This window comes from Magnolia sinica, chromosome 1 (assembly GCF_029962835.1).
Source record: "Magnolia sinica isolate HGM2019 chromosome 1, MsV1, whole genome shotgun sequence".
Classification (NCBI taxonomy): Eukaryota; Viridiplantae; Streptophyta; class Magnoliopsida; order Magnoliales; family Magnoliaceae; genus Magnolia; species Magnolia sinica.
Window position 1 is genome coordinate 64,988,937 of NC_080573.1, and position 18,464 is coordinate 65,007,400.

General features: G+C 35.0%; 1 protein-coding gene across 1 annotated transcript in view; it reads left to right on the forward strand.

The window, feature by feature from the left end:
• The window catches only part of LOC131246736 (receptor protein-tyrosine kinase CEPR1-like), a 33,222-nt gene extending 15,686 nt beyond the window's left edge, over positions 1 to 17,536 (forward strand). Inside the window, exon 4 of the mRNA XM_058247113.1 lies at positions 17,220 to 17,536. Coding sequence (XP_058103096.1) covers positions 17,220 to 17,536 — 317 coding nt within the window. The remainder of the gene's footprint in view (positions 1 to 17,219) is intronic.
• Positions 17,537 to 18,464: the final 928 nt, after the last annotated feature.

Sequence of the window (18,464 nt, forward strand, 5' to 3'; positions counted from 1 at the left end):
ATCAGATGGTTCAAAATCTGGATCATTTGTTTAGTCAAAATCCAGTTCCTCAAAAATGTCATCCATATTAATGTCAACACCAGCTTCTTCATAACCACCACCACCACCACCACCTTGTTCAGGAAGTAGATACAACTTCATCTTATTGATATTAGTATTATTGAAGATCAGATGATGGATTGGTGCCTCATCAATCGGCATATCGACTAACATATGTATAGCCAATGCAGTCATTAAATAGGCAAAAGGAATGTCACTATGACCAGGATGGAGTCTAAACTGAAGAATGAAATGACAGATAAAGGATGGTAAACAAATCTGAGTACCATTGGAAATGGCATGGATAACACGAACCATAAACGAAGTCAAATCAGATTTATTACTTGAATGAGGATACAGATTAGACACAAAGATTTTGTGGAGAATTCTGTATTTAAATAACAAATACCTTGCGGGAAGCGCATTCCCTTTTTGAGTCCATTGAACATCCATGTTGCACAAATCTCTAGTGAGCAAGCGTTTTTCAGACATTGAGGGTTTATCAGTTAAGTTATGGATCGAAATACCCTCATCATTCACAGGAATGTCCATAAGGGCTGAAATTAAATGACGATCAACGTCAAAAGGCCCTTCTCTAGTAGATATTTTAAAAGTTAAATTATCCTATGAAAAAGCACTAATACATGTAAACATGGATTGGGCAATGGACCGGTATGCAGGCCCACCCCAATGTAATAAGTTAACCCAACCTACAGCTTCAAGCATAGGAAGGATGTCAAAAGGTGCAATATGATTAACATCAACAGGATGTTCAACAATAACATTACGTGATCTAATGTCCCTAACATATGATGGATCATCATTGGGAACAAGAAGATGACGTTTAGAGATAGCGGTCGATCTGGAGGAAGAAGAAGGACCACGGGAAGTAGTTTTTCTACCTCTAGAAGCCATTTGCAACAAGGATTTCAAGGAATTAAGAAGTTGCAAAGGATTGAGAAGTGGGTTTACTCAAAACAGATTTTTTAAAATCCAAACCCCAAATCTCAATGAAATCCAAAATAGAAAGCTTCAAGCTAGAAAAGGAAACAATCTAGACACAAATCTGCAAGAAAAACGGGATTTGAAACACTAACCTTGAAGAACATGAAAGATGGGTTCGACAAGTCAAAGCTCGGCTCCAAGGAGAAGAAAGATGAAATGAGGAAGAAAGCAAAAATCCCCAATTATAAGTGAAACCCGAGTTCTACGACTGGTCGTGGGTATCTACGACCGGTCGTAGGTCGACAGGTCGAAGAATGCCCAAAAAATTCATATTTCTTGCAAATTATACAAAAATTAGAATTCAATCTAGCAAATATATACACTATAATACAAGAAGGCATAAATTATCATTTTAAAATGCACATGCCAAGATCAAATTTCATCTTTTTGAACCTGCTTTTATCGAGAGGTTTTGTGAAAATGTCAGCTCGTTGATCTTCGGTAGAAATATATTCTAGAGATATAACTTTTTCTTCTACTAATTCCCTTATATAATGAAATCTAATGTCAATGTGCTTAGTACGAGAATGCTGAATAGGATTTTTTGAAATATTTATCGCACTGGAATTATCACAATTTAATAACATAGAATCCTGTTTAATTCCATAATCACTTAGCATTCGTTGCATCCAAACAAGCTGTAGCTCAATCTTGAAAGTGTCTTAACTTCAGCTGTTGAAAGTGATATAAAATTTTATTTCTTACTAAACCAGGAAACTAGACAATTTCCAATGTAAAAACAACCACCACTGGTTGATTTTCTATCATCTAGATTACCAGCCCAGTCAGCATCCGAGTACCCAGCTAATTGAACATTAGTTTCATGAGGATACCAGAGACCGAGATTTACAGTACTTGTGACATATCTAATAATTCGCTTGACAGCAATCAAGTGAGATTATTTTGGATCAGATTAATATCTTGCGCAAATACCAACACTTAGAGAAATATCAGGTCTACTAGCAGTTAAATATAACAAACTACCAATCATACTCCGATAAAGTTTTGAGTCAACATTTTTACCATTAGAGTCTTTTGAGAGTTTCAGGGTAGTACTCATAGGAGTATCGAAATTCTTGTCATTCTCAAATCCTAATCTCTTGATTATATTCAAAGCATACTTAGATTGAGAAATGAATATTCCTTCAGGTTGTTGCTTTACTTGCAATCCAAGGAAATAAGTCAATTCCCCAACCATGCTCATTTCGAACTGTGATTTCATCAAATCTGCAAACTCAGTAGTCAAGTCAGTACAAGTTGATCCATAAATGATATCATCAACATAAATCTGCACCATTAAGATATGATCATTATGTTTCTTAACAAACAGAGTTTTATCAACAGATCCCATTTGAAAATTATGACTTCAAAGAAATTTCGTTAGTTTCTCATACCATGCCCTAGGTGCTTGTTTTAATCCATAAAGTGCCTTTTTAAGCCGATATACATAATCAGTATTTTTAGAATCTTCAAAACCCATTGGCTGTTCAACATAGACTTATTCTTGTAAATCGTCATTTAGAAAAGCACTTTTCACATCCATCTGATAGATCTTTATCTTTCTAAAACATGCAATGGATATAAATAGTCTGATAGATTCAAGACGTGCTACTGGTGCAAAAGTTTCATCGAAATCAATCCCTTCAATTTGAGTATAACCTTGTACCACTAGTCTAGCCTTGTTTCTAATTATATTTCCACATTCGTCAGACTTATTTTTGAAAATCCATTTTGTTCCAATGATGTGTTTATTTTTAGGTCTTGGTACGAGATACCAAACATCATTTCTTACGAATTGGTTGAGTTCTTCTTGCATCGCAACAATCCAATTCTCTTCAGCAAGAGATTCTTTTACGTTAGATGGTTCTATTTAGAATGTAAAACATACATAATTACATATATCCTCAAGTTGTCTACGGGTGCAAACACCGGTGAGAGGGTTTCCAAGAATTTGTGTGGTTGGATGATCTTTAACAGTCCTCAACTCAGAATCAGTGTGATTCGATGAAGTATCGGGTTTATTAATGATTAGTACTTCATCATTATCTGAATTAGAAATTGGCGTGTTTAAATGATTATCAATGACAACATTAATGGATTCTTGAATCACACCAGTCCTTTTGTTCAGAACCCTATAAGCTCGACTGTTTAAAGAATATCCTAGAAAAATACCTTCATCACTCTTCGTATCGAATTTTCCCAAATTTTCACGATCACGTAAAATATAGCACTTGCTGCCAAAAACTCGAAAGTATTTAATAGTAGGCTTTTTATTGAACCACAATTCGTAAGCCATTTTATTATTATCTTTGCTAGTGTAGACTCGGTTAATAATATAGCAAGCTGTATTGACTGCTTCAACCCAAAGATTTTTAGAGAGCTTCATGCTATTCAACATGACATTAGCCATTTCTTGAAGCACCCTATTCTTTCTTTCTACAATTCCATTTTGTTGTGGAGTTTTGGGAGCAGAGAATTCATGTAATATTCCTTGGTCGGTACAGAACTTCTCAAAATTGTTATTCTCAAATTCAGATCCATGATCACTACGAATTTTACTGATTTGAGAAGATTTTTCAGTTTGAATCCTTTTGAAAACTTTTCTTACTTCTTCAAGGGTTTCAGATTTATCCCTTAAGAAGACTACCCAAGTGAATCTGGTAAAGTCATCAACTATTACCAGGATATACTTTTTCCCACCATGACTTTCTGTTCTGGTAGGTCCTATCAGATCCATGTGGAGAAGTTCGAGTGGTCTTGATGTGGTATTTGAATTCACCTTTTTGTGTGAGTTCTTTGTTTGTTTGCCTATCTGGCACTCACCACATATTTTATCTAATTTCTGAAGTTTGGGTAAACCTCTTACAAGTTCTCGTTTGCTCAATCTATATAAATTTCGATAATGTACATGTCCAAGACGTTTGTGCCATAAATCAGTCTCGTCTGTATGGACCATGTAACATGTTTGATTAAATGAGCTGGATTCACTAATAATATAGCAATTTTCAGACGTTCTACGTCCAGTTAATATTACAGAACCCTTATTGTTTAGTATCTCACAGCTTTAATTAGAAAACCGAACATTATGGTTATTATCACATATTTGAGATATACTAAGTTATGTTTTAAGCCTTCAACATATAAAACATTTTTAAACACGGGAAGATTAAAAAGTTGAATCGTACCTTGGCCTATAATCTTGCAGTTGCTACCATCACCAAATGTGACTGAACCATCAGTCATATCTTTTAGATCCGTGAATAAAGCTTTGTCACCTGTCATATGCCTGGAGCATCCACTGTCTAGGTACCACTTTGAATGACTTGTTGCTTTGAAAGCAGTGTGAGCAATCAAGCAAGTAACTTTAGGAACCCATTTCATAACTGTTTTGGGTTTAGGAACATAGTTGGTCTTCTTTTGTGTATATTTGTAGGAATGACCTATAGAGTTAGATTTTAAGAGCTCCTTGAGTAAATCAACTATCTTTTCAGCTAGTGGATTTCGTTTCTGATTAAAGTTGACATGGCTGCTTCTAGGTTTTTGAAAAGTTTTTGAATTTCTAGAAAAATCTTGATAAGTACTTTTCCCTTTTGAGTTTGAGGACTCTCCTTTAACAAACATAGGAGGAGTATACTTTTGTTTAGGAGGTAAATTTTTATCATAGCCCAACCCGGATCGATCGCCACATTTTCTTGATCCGGATAAAATTTTCTCTAACTTTGGATCACCTTGGGCATATTTTCATGTGTCCTTTAGACTCAGAAGAGAAGATACTTCAGTTTTAAGTTTCTCAATTTCAGATTTTAAATCAATAATTAGTGAGTTTTTGAATTCCAAATCGCATTTTGATTTTTCAAAACAATCTGAAATTTATGATTTTTCTAATACAAGTGATTCAAAACAATTTTTGAGTTTAGAAAACTTTTCTTTTTGAAGTTTAAGTTTGACAACAATTTTACAACTTTCCTTATATAGGGCATTGTAAGCGTCTTGAAGATCATTTTCATTTTCACATTCACTACTCAGATTTTCTTCACCTGTTGAGTCATTATCTGAAAATGTGAATTTGGCTAGAGTCATAAGAGCTTTAACCTCATTGCCCGACTCAGTTTCAGAATCTTCTGATTCAGAAGAACCTTCAGAATCAGATGATTCATCCCATGTAGCCAACATACCCTTCTTCTTGGGTTTGTCCCTTTTAGGACATCTATTTGCTAAGTGCCCATATTCTTGACAGTTGTAACATTGACTATCTTTCAAAGCTTTTCGAGATTTGGGTCTAAACATCTTTTTATCATTTGATTTTTGAAAATCAACCCTTTTCTTACTTTCGAAAATCTTGTAAAATTTCTTAGCTAAAAGAGCCATATCATCTTCTGAATTAGAATTTTCTTCTGAATTACACTTAGAAGATTTTAGTGCGATAGATTTACCTTTAGGAGCTTTAAAGTTTAACTCGTAGGTTTGTAGTGAACCAACTAGTTCTTCTACCCTCATATTATCCGTATCACGAAGTTCCTGGATCGCGGTTACTTTAGAATTGAACCGTTCAGGAAGTGAGCATAATATTTTTGCACACACTTTACTTTCTGGGATTTTATCGCTAAGACCCCACATTGAGTTTACAATGTCATTCAATCTAGTGTAAAAGTCCATAAACATTTCATTTTCCTCCATATGAATTTCTTCAAATCTGGTTGTGAGGAGTTGGACTTTAGATTTTTTGACAATTGTAGTACCCTTGTGTGCCATTTCTAATATATCCCAAGCTTGCATTGCAGTATCACAGGATATGATTCTTTTGAACTCATCCGGTGATAGTGCGCAAGTAATTGTATTTAGTGCTTTAGCATTTGCACTACTCTCACTTTTCTAAAGAGTGGTCCATTGGTAATATGGTGTGTCTTTCATAGATTTTGAACCATCAATCCCAGTAACTTCCATGATAGGAGGTTTCCATTCAGTCACTGTGGCTTGCCACACATTTTCATCCATTGATTTGAGGAAGATCCTCATTCTGGCTTTCCAATAGGCATAGTTGGAGCCATCAAAGGGTGGAGGCCTTGTGACTGAAAGGCTATCAAAATTTGACATCTTAAATAGCTTAAATCGTTAGCTCAGGAATTAAATCCAAGAATAAAAAAGAGCTATTAGGCTCTGATACCACTTGAAAAGGCCAAGCTATATGTCCTAGAGGGGGGGTGAATAGGACAATGCCAAATAAAACTTATAACAGCGGAATTAAAAAGAATATGATAGCCAAAGTAAATCACAATGCAAGAAAGTAAAAACAGCCTCAAAATTCAGATCTTGAGAGGTTGATACAAATGTTGTTCTAAGAACAACCTTACACCAAAAACCAGAGTTTATGGTAGGACAACCTTATTTCTAGAAAGATCTTTGTATCAAATCTCAAACCGAAGAGGAATACAGAAACAAATACAAACTGAATTGAAATAAATTGTAATCACAAATGTATTGTTCTAGGGACAGCCATACACCATAAAAATGGCAGGGCAACCTTGCTGGAACAACTTTCAAAAGAAATTAAATATCAAGCTGATAAAGGAATAGCAGAAAATAAATTCTAAACTATTACAAAATTCTCACAATGCTTGAATTAAATGATTACAACATTCACCACCATACATACATTCCACAAAAGAATAATTAAAGATTAAAAGTATAAATCATTCAACCACAACACAAGGGATTATAGTGGTTCGCCTATGTGTTCACCAACTGTTAAACAACAGCTACACAAAATGCTACTCCACTCCTAATATCCTCACACAGGAGATATTAGCGTTCACTAACAAAATAGGTTTTCTCAGGTTCACCCAAAACCTTTACAATTGTGTCTTTGTCTGTGGGCTTACACAATTAAAAAACCCCACTTCTGAGTTTTCCTGGCTCTCCTTAGAAAACCAATACAACAAGATTTTTCTGGCAAATCTTGAAAGAAACCAAAACAGAAAGGAATTTACAATTAAATGTAAAATACCTGATTATCTCCTTCGTTGTAGCAACCCGGTAGAACCAAATCAGAGTAGATGATTAAATGTCCAAGTTCAATGTCCAGTACTCAATTATAATGGTTCTAATTCTAATAAATTTTAAATTAAACCAAATAGGGCTTGCCTTAATTGATTTTGATTCCAAAGAAAGGGAATAACAATTCCTCTTATCAAATTAGATTGGAATAGCAGAAACAAAATCAATTAAATAAAGCTAAGGAAAGAGAATATTAAATAAGCACACTTAGCTTAGATGGAGCACAGAATTATCTCTCAGAAGTTCGACGAAGATTGGCTTGAATGGATTAATTAATTCGATGATTTCTTCTGAGATTCGTGCACTATTTATAGGTGAGCAGATCGCGTCTTCGACTGGTCTAGGGAGCTCTTCGACTAGTCGAAGCAATAACAGATATTTGAAAAATCTGGCGGAATATGCTTTGACCGTTCTGCGACTGGTCGAAGGTCTCCTTCGACTGTTCGTAGGTCACCTACGACTGGTCGAAGGTCTCCTTCGACTGGTCGAAGAACCTGAAACATATCGCTGGATTTCGAGTCGAAGATTTTTAACTGGTCGAAGATGCAGTCAACACTGTTCCTACGTCTGGTCGAACAGATTCCTGGACTAGTCGAAGCCTAACAGATTTTATCCGAAATTTGTAACAAACTCACGACTGATCGAGGAATTTCTTAGACTGGTCAAAGCAACTCTAGGACTAGTCGAAGAAGGCCTAGGACTAGTCGAAGAACAGACCAAACTGATGTAAAATAAACATTCAATTTATGTATCCGAAATGACCTACTTCTAAGGTCAACCTATGGTCAGTCAAACTTCAACCATGAAGTAAGGACATTGAAACATTAGAAACTAGTGACCTTGAAGTATGAGCCTTGAAGTCTTGATGTAGAACAATCTTGAAATCTTGATGTAGCTCAATCTTGAAAGGGTCTTGAGATCTTTACAAACTGCCTTGTACTCTTCTTGAAGTCTTACAGCTTGAGTCTTGTCTTGTGAGCTTTGCTTGTTTATGAATGTTGATCCTTAAGAGAGCTTCACTTATGCAAGTTATATATAACATAACAGTGATTTTGGCACCACAAATTTGACAACAGATAGGGATATAAACTATAGCACTTACAAAAACAAGTATAATCAATAGATTATAGGAGATAGAACTATGAGTTATGATTCATTGGATATGCACTCAACAGCAAAGATGATAGGTTTTTAACATTAAGTGTGAAAGGACAAGTTATAGATGTCCTAGAGGGGGGTGAATAGGACAATACAAAATATTTCGACATAATGCAGAATAATAAAATAAGTATAATCAATAGATTAGAATGTTGAATTCTTGATATCAAATAGTTCGTAGGACAACCTTCACCTAAAAGATTTAGGCAGGACAACCTTATTTCACGACGTCTTTGAAAACAAAATATCAAACTTAGCAAAGCTAATTAAGCATATAAAGAGTAAGAATTATAGTGGTTCGGTGCTTAAACCCACACCTACTCCACTCTCAAAATTAAAACCCTCGTAATTTTGGCTTTCACTATTCAAGGTTTTCACAGGGTCACCTTAACAACCTTATACAGTTCTTGTAATTTTCACGGGCTACCACAATAAAACCCACTTTGTGATTTTCATGGAATCACCACAAACAAACCCGTTGAGATTTTCAGGCTATTTTAGAAAAACCCAAAATGAAATAAATATAATTACAATACTTATCTTCAAATGGTGAGCGAAGACGTTAGTGTAGCCTGATTACAATGATCTTCTTCTTGGGATATTGATGAATCCATGTATGAGTTCAACCCAAAAGAATATAGGGATCTATTGTGTATTCAATAAACAAAAACCCTAAATGCTACAAATTTTATTCTCTAGATCTCAAGTAGAGTTTAGATCACTCTATTAAAAATAGTTAAAGCAACCTGAGAAAGAGAATAAAATAACCTTAAACAGAAGAATAGAATTACTGCTTAATAACTTAAGAAGGGTCTGGATTTCTCTCTTTCTTATAGAAGATTTCTCACTAAATTTAGTTGTGAAAAAGAATGAGAGAAGGCCTCTATTTATAGCCAACGGAATTGAAAATTCAGTTGGCCCGATTTTAAGTTTAGTTGGCCGAATTCCAATGATGGCATTCCAACAAATCGTCAAATTTCATTGGATAAGATCTTTCAAAAATTCGGTTGGCCGATCATAGGGTTCGATAAGCCCAATTTGCCTGAATTCTGAAGAAATGAATTGCTGGAAACTTGACTAAACATATTTGAGCTGGCAGATTAGGCATGTTCGACTGGCTGAACCTAAGGTTAGGCTTAAAAAGGGTGAGCTCTCAGTCCTAGAGGGGGGATGAATAGGACTATGCCAAATAAAAAATAAAATGCAGAATGTAAAAACAGATAGTTGAAATAAATAGCAATCTCAATTGCAATAGTATTGAGAAGTTGATACAAATGTTGTTCAAAGGATAACCTTACACCAAAAACCAAAGTTTATGGTAAGACAACCTGATTTCTTGAACTTCGGTAAGGATCAAAAACTCAAACTAAAGTAAGAAGCAATAGAAAAGAATCTAACTATTACAACGTTCACCACATGTACATGAAAGAGATACAAGCATTCAGCACACATACATCACATACAACATCCACCACAACTCCAAGAATTATAGTGGTTCGGTGTGTACACCAATTATTCGTAAAAAGTCATACCTACTCCACTCCCAATAATCACAACCCATGTGATATTGGCTTCCACTATGAAAGAAGGTTTTCCATTTTCACCTTAAAACCTTTACAACTGTGTTTTCAATGGGCTTTCACAATTAAAAACCCTGCGCTCGATTTTCTAGCTTATCTCAATAAAAACCACAAGAGATTTTCTGGCTTATCTCAAAAACCAAAACAGAGATTTTCTGGCTTATCTCACAAACCAATAAAGCAAATAAAAATATACTTATCTGTAGATTTTGCTTTGTTGTAGCCCGGTAGAACCACTTCACTTGTAGATGAGGATGTTCAATGTCCAACACACATATAAAAGGGTTCTATGTTCTAAATGAATTTTAATTAAGCTTAAAACAGGGCTACTTGGTTGAATTTCTTACATCTTAAAAGGTAGATAAGAATTCCCCTTCTATAAAGTAAGATTGAAAATGAGATCAAGAAATTAAACAATAAAAAACAATAAAAGAATCTAAAATTATCGAAAAATAGCTTATTAATCACGGGGACTTTTCTCTCAGAGTGGTGGCTTGATTTAGCTTGGAAGGAATGAAAAATACTAAGAAAAGACCTCTATTTATAGGCAGAAAAATGGTTCCCTCGACTAGTCGAGTGGACTGCTTGACTAAGCATGGGACTAGTCGAACATAAGCTAAGGCTAGTCGAAGCAAAGCCTATAATAAGCATATTAACCTATATAGAATATGCAATATAAATGACCTAACCCTAAGGTCTTTCTAGGGTCATATATACCTGAAAGTTGAACCTTGAACCATGTAACTTCAGTTGCTTCCAATTGATCTTGTACTTGAAGTTCTTGAAGCATGATCTTGTACACTTGAAATCTTAAACTTGATCTTTTGTACTTTGAAATTCTTGAACTTGATCTTGTCCATCTAGTGCCTTTGAGCTAACATAAAGACTTAAAGTAGCACATGAACTAGGTCTTGAACTTACACTTAAGCAAGCACTTTGACTTGATCTTGAATTTGAAGCCGCACTTGAACTTGAAGCAATACTTCATGACTTGAATGTAACACATCTTCACTTGAAGGTAAACTTTCCATCACTTCACTCGAAGGTGAACTTTCCATCACTTACACAGGTTCATCAATCCAAAGTGGTTTGTCACAATGAAATTTGACAACTAAGGGTACTTCAAATATAACACAGCACTTACAATCTCCGCCTTTGTCAAATTTGGGACAAAATCAACTTGAAAGATCAACATATACATACATAATGCAAAATTTCACAATTCCTCTTCATAGCTTAACACACTCTTTTTAAAAAAGAAACTCCCCCTCAATCTATTCCCCCTTAGTTTGAGCTTGGTGACTTGTTGTAGAGTACCTATATTAACAAATACACATATATCCAAAAAAAAAAAAAAACACTCCTCTACACCATACACCAATCAAACTCTCCCATCACCACAAAGCCTACAAAATTCTCCCCCTTTTTGTCACAACTTGACAAAGGAAGATATTAACAATAAACAACCATAATTGTGATTATGATAATAGCAGTAGAATAAGAGTTTAAAGGAAAATTTAAAGCAAGTAGAGTGAAAACATTATAAAGAAGGATAATAAACGTCATAAACATTAGCATCAAAAATATTAAGTCATACAAGTCCAGCAAAATATAAAGTGATAATCCAAGTTATACATGCCCAAAAGATAAATAAAAAGATCACTAATATGATCTAGAAGAAGAAGGAGGTGGAATAGATGGATCAATCTGACAAAGTCCTCTTATAATGCGATGAAAATACTTTTGCATATATTGCATGGATGATTTGTGACTCTCATGCAGATTGTCTTGAGAAATTTTCAAAGCATCCACCTTCTCTTCCAAAGAGCGAAGGTTGCTAATAATCAGGATCAGCTTCGACATCATCGGATTCAAGTTCATTAAAGATATCTTCCATCATGGTCTTAGTTGGTAATGCATATTCTTCACAAACTTCCTCTGCTTCCTCATTCCTTTGGCCAGGATTGAGCTTCAGGTTTATCTTGTTTATATTGAGGTATTAAAGGAAAGAACCAAAACAGAAGCTTCACCCGGAGGCATGACCATATTGCAATGAATGGCTAAGGTGGTCATCAAATAGGTGAAAGGAATATATCCGTGCCCCGGATGAAGACGAAATTGAATAATAATGTAGCAAATTAAAGATGGAAGATAGATGGGAATGCCAGACACAACAGAATGTAAAATACGAATCATGAATGAAGTAAGTTCGGCTTTGTTGCCAAAGCAAGGATAGACATTTGAAATAAAAATGCGATTATGGACCCTATATTTAGGCAACATTTGATTGTCTCAGAGCGCATTACTAGCACTCCATTCCGAGTCCATGTTACATAATTTACGAGTTACCAAACATTTTTCTATTTCATTCATTTGATCGGCTAAAGTTAGTATGTGTACACCATCATCATTCGCATTTACATCTAGCAAACTTGAAATTACGTACCGATCAACTTGAAAAATGACTTCTCTAAACGTAATTGAGAAAGTCAAATTTTCAAGTGATACATCGCTCATACAAGCAAACATACCCTACACAATGGAGTGGTATGCCGGTCCGCCCCAATTCAAAATGTTTTCCCAAACTACACCAACTAGGATTGGAAGAAGTTAAAACTGAGCTAAGTGATTTGAATTGACGGTCCATTCAACAATGATCTCTCGAGTACGAAAATCCCGCACGTAGTAAGGGTCTTCCTCGGGTGATCGAAGGGTTCTTACCCTAATAGGTGTAGAATGAGAAGAGGAAGCTCGAGTAGATTTCTTCTTCGAGCGACCTTCCATTGCAAGATTTAAAGCAAGAAAAACAACAATGGAAGATAGGGTTTGAAGAAAATCAGATTTTGAGCTATAAAATTCCTTGTAAATCAAGAGAAAACTTCAAATCGACACCAACATGTAGCAAGATATGCAAACAAGAACCCAAATATGTTAAGGAAATCAAAAATGAAGCACTTACCAAACACTAATCGAAGGTGGGTTCAATGGGTCGGAGAAGAGCCGGATGAGGTAGAAGAGAAAATGGTGAAAGAGTGATTTTTCTCTCTCATAAAGGGCCTCCAACCGCGCAACTTAACCGGTCGAGTATTTGCTCGACCCGTCAATCCATGATTGCTCGAGTATGTGCTCGACCGGTCGTGCAGGAACCAAAAATACATATTTTATTTAAAAAATTTTATTTATTTTACAACTAAATATTTTCACAAATATATAACAAATAAAACATGCAAATATACAACGATAAGCTCAATTAGAAGTACACATACCAATCTCCAATATCAATTTTGAAAATCGATTTCTGTCAAGTGGTTTAGTAAACACGTCAGCAAGTTGATTTTCCGTTGGAATATATTCCAATGAAATAACTTTATCCTCAACTAATTCTCAGATATAGTGATAATGAATGTCAATGTGCTTAGTACGGGAATGTTGGATGGGATTCTTAGATATATTAATTGTGTTAGAGTTATCGAAATACAAAATCATTGTATCTTGCACAATACCATAATCATGGAGCATCCGTTTCATCCATACCAACTGGGTACAGGCATTTTCGAGCTGTGGATAATGATACTGAACTTTGTTTCTTGTTGTGCCAGGATACCAAATAATTGCCAACATAAAAGCATCCACCACTGGTAGATTTTGTCATCTATGTTCCCAGCCCAATCAACATTCGTATAACCAGCTAATTGAATATTAGTATCATAAGGATACTAGAGACCTAGATTAGCTATACCCGCGACATATCTAATTATCCGCTTGATAGCAATAAGATGAGATTCCTTAGGATCTGATTGATATCTAGCATAGATACCTACGCTGAATGCTATATCAGGACGACTTACAGTTAAGTATAGTAAACTACCAATCATACTATGATATAACTGAGGATCTATACTTTTACCTGTTTCATCCTTCGAGTGCTTGAGAGTCATACTCATAGGAGTATCGAATTTCTTACCGTTTTTGAATCCAAATCTCTTAACCAGGTTTAAGGTGTACTTGGTTTGAGAAATGATGTTTAACCTATAACCCTAGAAAGTAGTTCAATTCTCCCACCATACTCATTTCGAATTTAGATTTCATCAGCTCTGCAAACTTAATAGATAAGTTAGTGCAAGTAGAACCATAGACAATATCATTCATGTATATTTGTACTATTAGTATGTGTTCATTATATTTTTTTAACAAAAAGAGTTTTATCAACACTTCCCATAACAAAATTATGACTTAGTAAAAATTTAGTCAATTTTTCATACCATGTCCTGGGAGCTTGTTTCAACCCATAAATTGCCTTTTTAAGGCGATACACATGATTAGAGTGTCTAAGGTCCTCAAGACCCTTAGGTTGTTCAACGTAGACCTCTTTATGTAGATCACCACTTAAGAATGCACTTTTAACATTCATTTGATAAAATTTAAACTTTTTAAAGCACACTATGGATATGAATAATCTGATGGATTCAAGACAAGCTACTGGGGCAAAGGTTTCATCATAATCAACTCCTTCAATCTAAGTGTACCCTTGGACAACTAGTCTAGCCTTGTTTTTTATTATGTTCCCTAACTCATCAGATTTATTTTTGAAAATCCACTTGGTTCCAATTATATGTTTATCAAATGGTATAGGAACCGAATACTGGCAATTATCCAATTTTCATCAGTGAGTGCCTCTTTTACATTGGCCAGCTCAATTTGGGAAGTAAAACACACATAATTACATATGTTTTCCAATTGTCTTCGAGTACGCACACTAGTGAGAGGGTTGCCTAGAATTTGATCAGCAGGATGGTCTTTAACTGATCGTAGTTCAGCAGTAATTTGATAAGATGAGGAGTTAGGTTTTTCAATTATATTGACTTCATCATCTTCTGAACTAGCTATTAGCGTATTAAGGTGATCATCAATAACCACATTTATGGACTCCTAAATGACACCAGGTCTCTTGTTAAGAACACGATATGCTCGACTATTCAGAGCATACCTTAGGAATATCCCTTCATCACTCTTAGTATCGAACTTCCCTAAATTTTCGTGGTCTCACAAAATGTAGCACTTACTTCCAAAAACTTGAAAGTATTTGACTGTAGGTTTCCTGTTAAACCGCAGTTCATAAGCTGTTTTATCTTTTAATTTTCTAATATAAACACGATTTATTATATAGCACGCTGTGTTAATAGCTTTAGCCCATAAATTTTTAGGTAACTTCATGCTATTCAACATTACATTACCCATTTCTTGAAACACTCTGTTTTTCCTTTCAACAACCCCATTTTGTTGAGGTGTCTTAGGAGCTGAAAACACATGCGATATACCATGATCACTACAGAACTTCTCAAAATTACTATTTCAAAACTCCGATCCATGATCACTTAATCTTAGTAATATTCATTTCTTTTTCAGTTTAAATACACTTAAGTATTCTTTTAACTTCATCAAGAGTTTCAGATTTTTCTTTCATGAATGCTACCCAAGTAAATCTGGTAAAATCATCCACAATTACCAAGAAAAACTTCTTACCACCTCTACTCTCTGCTCTAGTTAGTCCAACACTACAAGAAGTTGGCCTTCTACCAACGAAATTTATTTCTCGGTAAAAAGAAATTTTCCTAACAAAATTACCGATGAAATTATTTATCGTAGGTAATAGTGTTTTTCCCGATGAAATTTTTCATTTCGTCGGTAAAAAGGACTTTCCCCGATGAAATTATTTATCGTAGGTAAAAATGTTTTTCCTGATGAAATTTTTCATCGGTAACGAGTGTTTTGAATTTTTTGATTAAAAAGAAATTTTTAAAAATTTTATTACCGATGAAAACTACTTTCATTGGTAAGTGTTTTTCCCGACGAACATAAACCGTCGGCAAAAATCTGCTACAATGTTACTACCGACGAAATTATTTTCATTGGTAAAGGGTTTTTACCGATGGACATAAATCATCGGCAAAAATCTAGTACAATGTTATTACCGATGAAATTGTTTTCATAGGTAAAAGCATTTTTAGCGACAGACAAATCGTCAGTAAAAATCTAATACAATGTTATTACCGACGAAATTCTTTTCGTCGGTAAACATGTTTTTTCTAACGGACGTAAACCGTCAATAAAAATTTTCTATAATGTTATTACCGACGAAATTATTTTCGTCAGTAAAAGTGTTTTTATCGACGGACAGAAATCATCGGCAAAAATCTGATATAATGTTATTATCGACGAAAATTAATTTCATCAGTAAAAGTTTTTTCCCGATGGACATAAACCATCGGTAAAAATCTATTAAAATATTATTACCGATGAAATTAATTTCATCGGTAAAAGTGTTTTTACCGACGAACATAAATCATCAGCAAAAATCGTCATATTGAATTTTTTGATAAAAAATAAAATTTGATAGAATCTTATTACCGACGAAATTAATTTCGTCAGTAAAGGTGTTTTTCCCGATCGACAGAAATCATTAGCAAAAATCTGATGCAATGTTATTATCGATGGAAATTAATTTCGTTGGTAAAAAGTGTTTTTCCCAACGGACATAAATCGTCGGCAAAAATCTGGTACAATGTTATTACCGGCAAAATTACATTTTCGTCAGTAAAGGTGTTTTTCCCGACGAACATAAATCGTCAGCAAAAATCTGGTACAATGTTATTACCGATGAAATTAAATTTCGTCGGTAAAAGCTATTTAAATATTTTAGAGTTGCAAAGGTCTTGCAGATTTTGGTGTTTTAATCCACAACTAACATCATCGTTGGAACCTATGGATACTTGACACCTAGTAATGGAATTTTGACGTAATTCTATTTCAATTTTAATTTTTGGGTCTGATTTAATTAAAATTGATGTTTACTCAAAAATCTTAAATATTTTCAGTAATCTTGGATAGAATGTTTGTTTGCATTGTCATTTCACAGTTTGCATAATTCTGTCTTTACTTCTGAATTTTTTTTTAATTAATCCCTTTGAATTGAATCTTGATTTGGTTGGATTATATTTGAACTTAATGCACATGAAAAGCATGTGTAGTTTTACAAGAGGATGTGTTTGGATGTACCCAAATCATAAATAGACCAGATATTTGGGCAGAACAGAACACATGTTGATCCAACAGAACGGTAATTGTCAGGCAGGCTACTGTTTCTTGGCATAAAATTGTGATTGCTGGCATTGCAGATTGGACCTTAAACATTGGAAATCCTGATTTGAGTGGAAATACATCGAGGGACATCCAAACAAAACCTTAATGGGAGGAAGTTCATTCATTCTCCCCAGCTGTATTGGATTTCTATTACCATTTCATTTATCTAAATTGATTCAAAACATAAATGATCTTCCTTCACTAGTTAAATAACGATCGATGTCATCATATTCCTAATAACAGAATACACTTGTTCATCTAAGGCGACAATCAAATGCGACGTATACAGCTTTGGAGTAGTACTGATGGAGCTGATTACTGAGAAAAAACCCATCGATGCAGAATCCGACGAGAACATGAACATCGTATTTTGGGTCTCGCAAAAGATCCCAACCAAAGAAGGGGTTTTCAATGTCTTAGACAAGCGATTATCAGGCTCATTCGGGGACGAGATGATCCAAGCACTGAGAATTGCCATCCGTTGCACTTGTTCGGCCCCAGCTCTTCGCCCCACCATGAAAGAAGTCATCCAGCTGCTGATTGATGCAGATTCGTGCTAGTTCGATGGCTGTTGATTGATGCAGATCTGTGCCAGTTCGACGGTTACAAACTGTCAGATAAGCTCAAGGATTCATCAAACATCATCAAGCCTTAAAACCCATTAGAGTTATGATTAAAAGAGGATTTGGTAGGGGTGTAGAAGGAATGTAAGAACATGAGATGCAAATACTACTAGCACAAACACGTGTTGGCATGGCACGTGTGCACAAGATCCAGGCTATTCAAAAGTGGGCCTTCATAAATCATGTATTCTGTCTAAAAATAAGAGTGGTCCACTCATCAGGAGTATAACGCATGCATAAGAAATAGACATAAAAAATTGACAGACAATCTGGAATGTACAAGTGTGGCTATTTGATGATCCAACCGGCTCGATTTTTCAGCAAAAGAAAATCCATGGAGGGACCCACTTGACCAATGGCCTGGATCCAAGATACACATGCCAGGCTGGCACACTGTCTCTAAATATGCCAAGTTAGTATTGAGAGACTTGTTTATAAGAGTTTTTCTTTCTTTGTTTGTTTTTTTGTGTCCCCTTTAGGTTATGAGTTTCTCAAAAATCATCCGTATACGAAACTCAGGTGGGCCATACCATCCAAAACTATGTGAAGACATCCTAAAAAATATAAAAGCATTTGGTGGGGCCCACATGAGTTTTGAATGCGGCTGAAACTTGGTCTGACTCCTCATCCAAATGGGACACACATAATGAGTGGGTTGGATATATGAATCACATCTAGGCAGGCATAATATATGATTATGAATGTTTTAAGGAAACCCATCTCCACTACATTTAGGTGAGTTACTCATTACCCTTAGCATACTGAGTAAATTCTGTGGGGACCACCGTTATTTATTTATTTTATCCACTCCGTTCATCCATGTTAACAGATAATTTGAGGTCTAAAGAACAAAAAGGAAGCATAT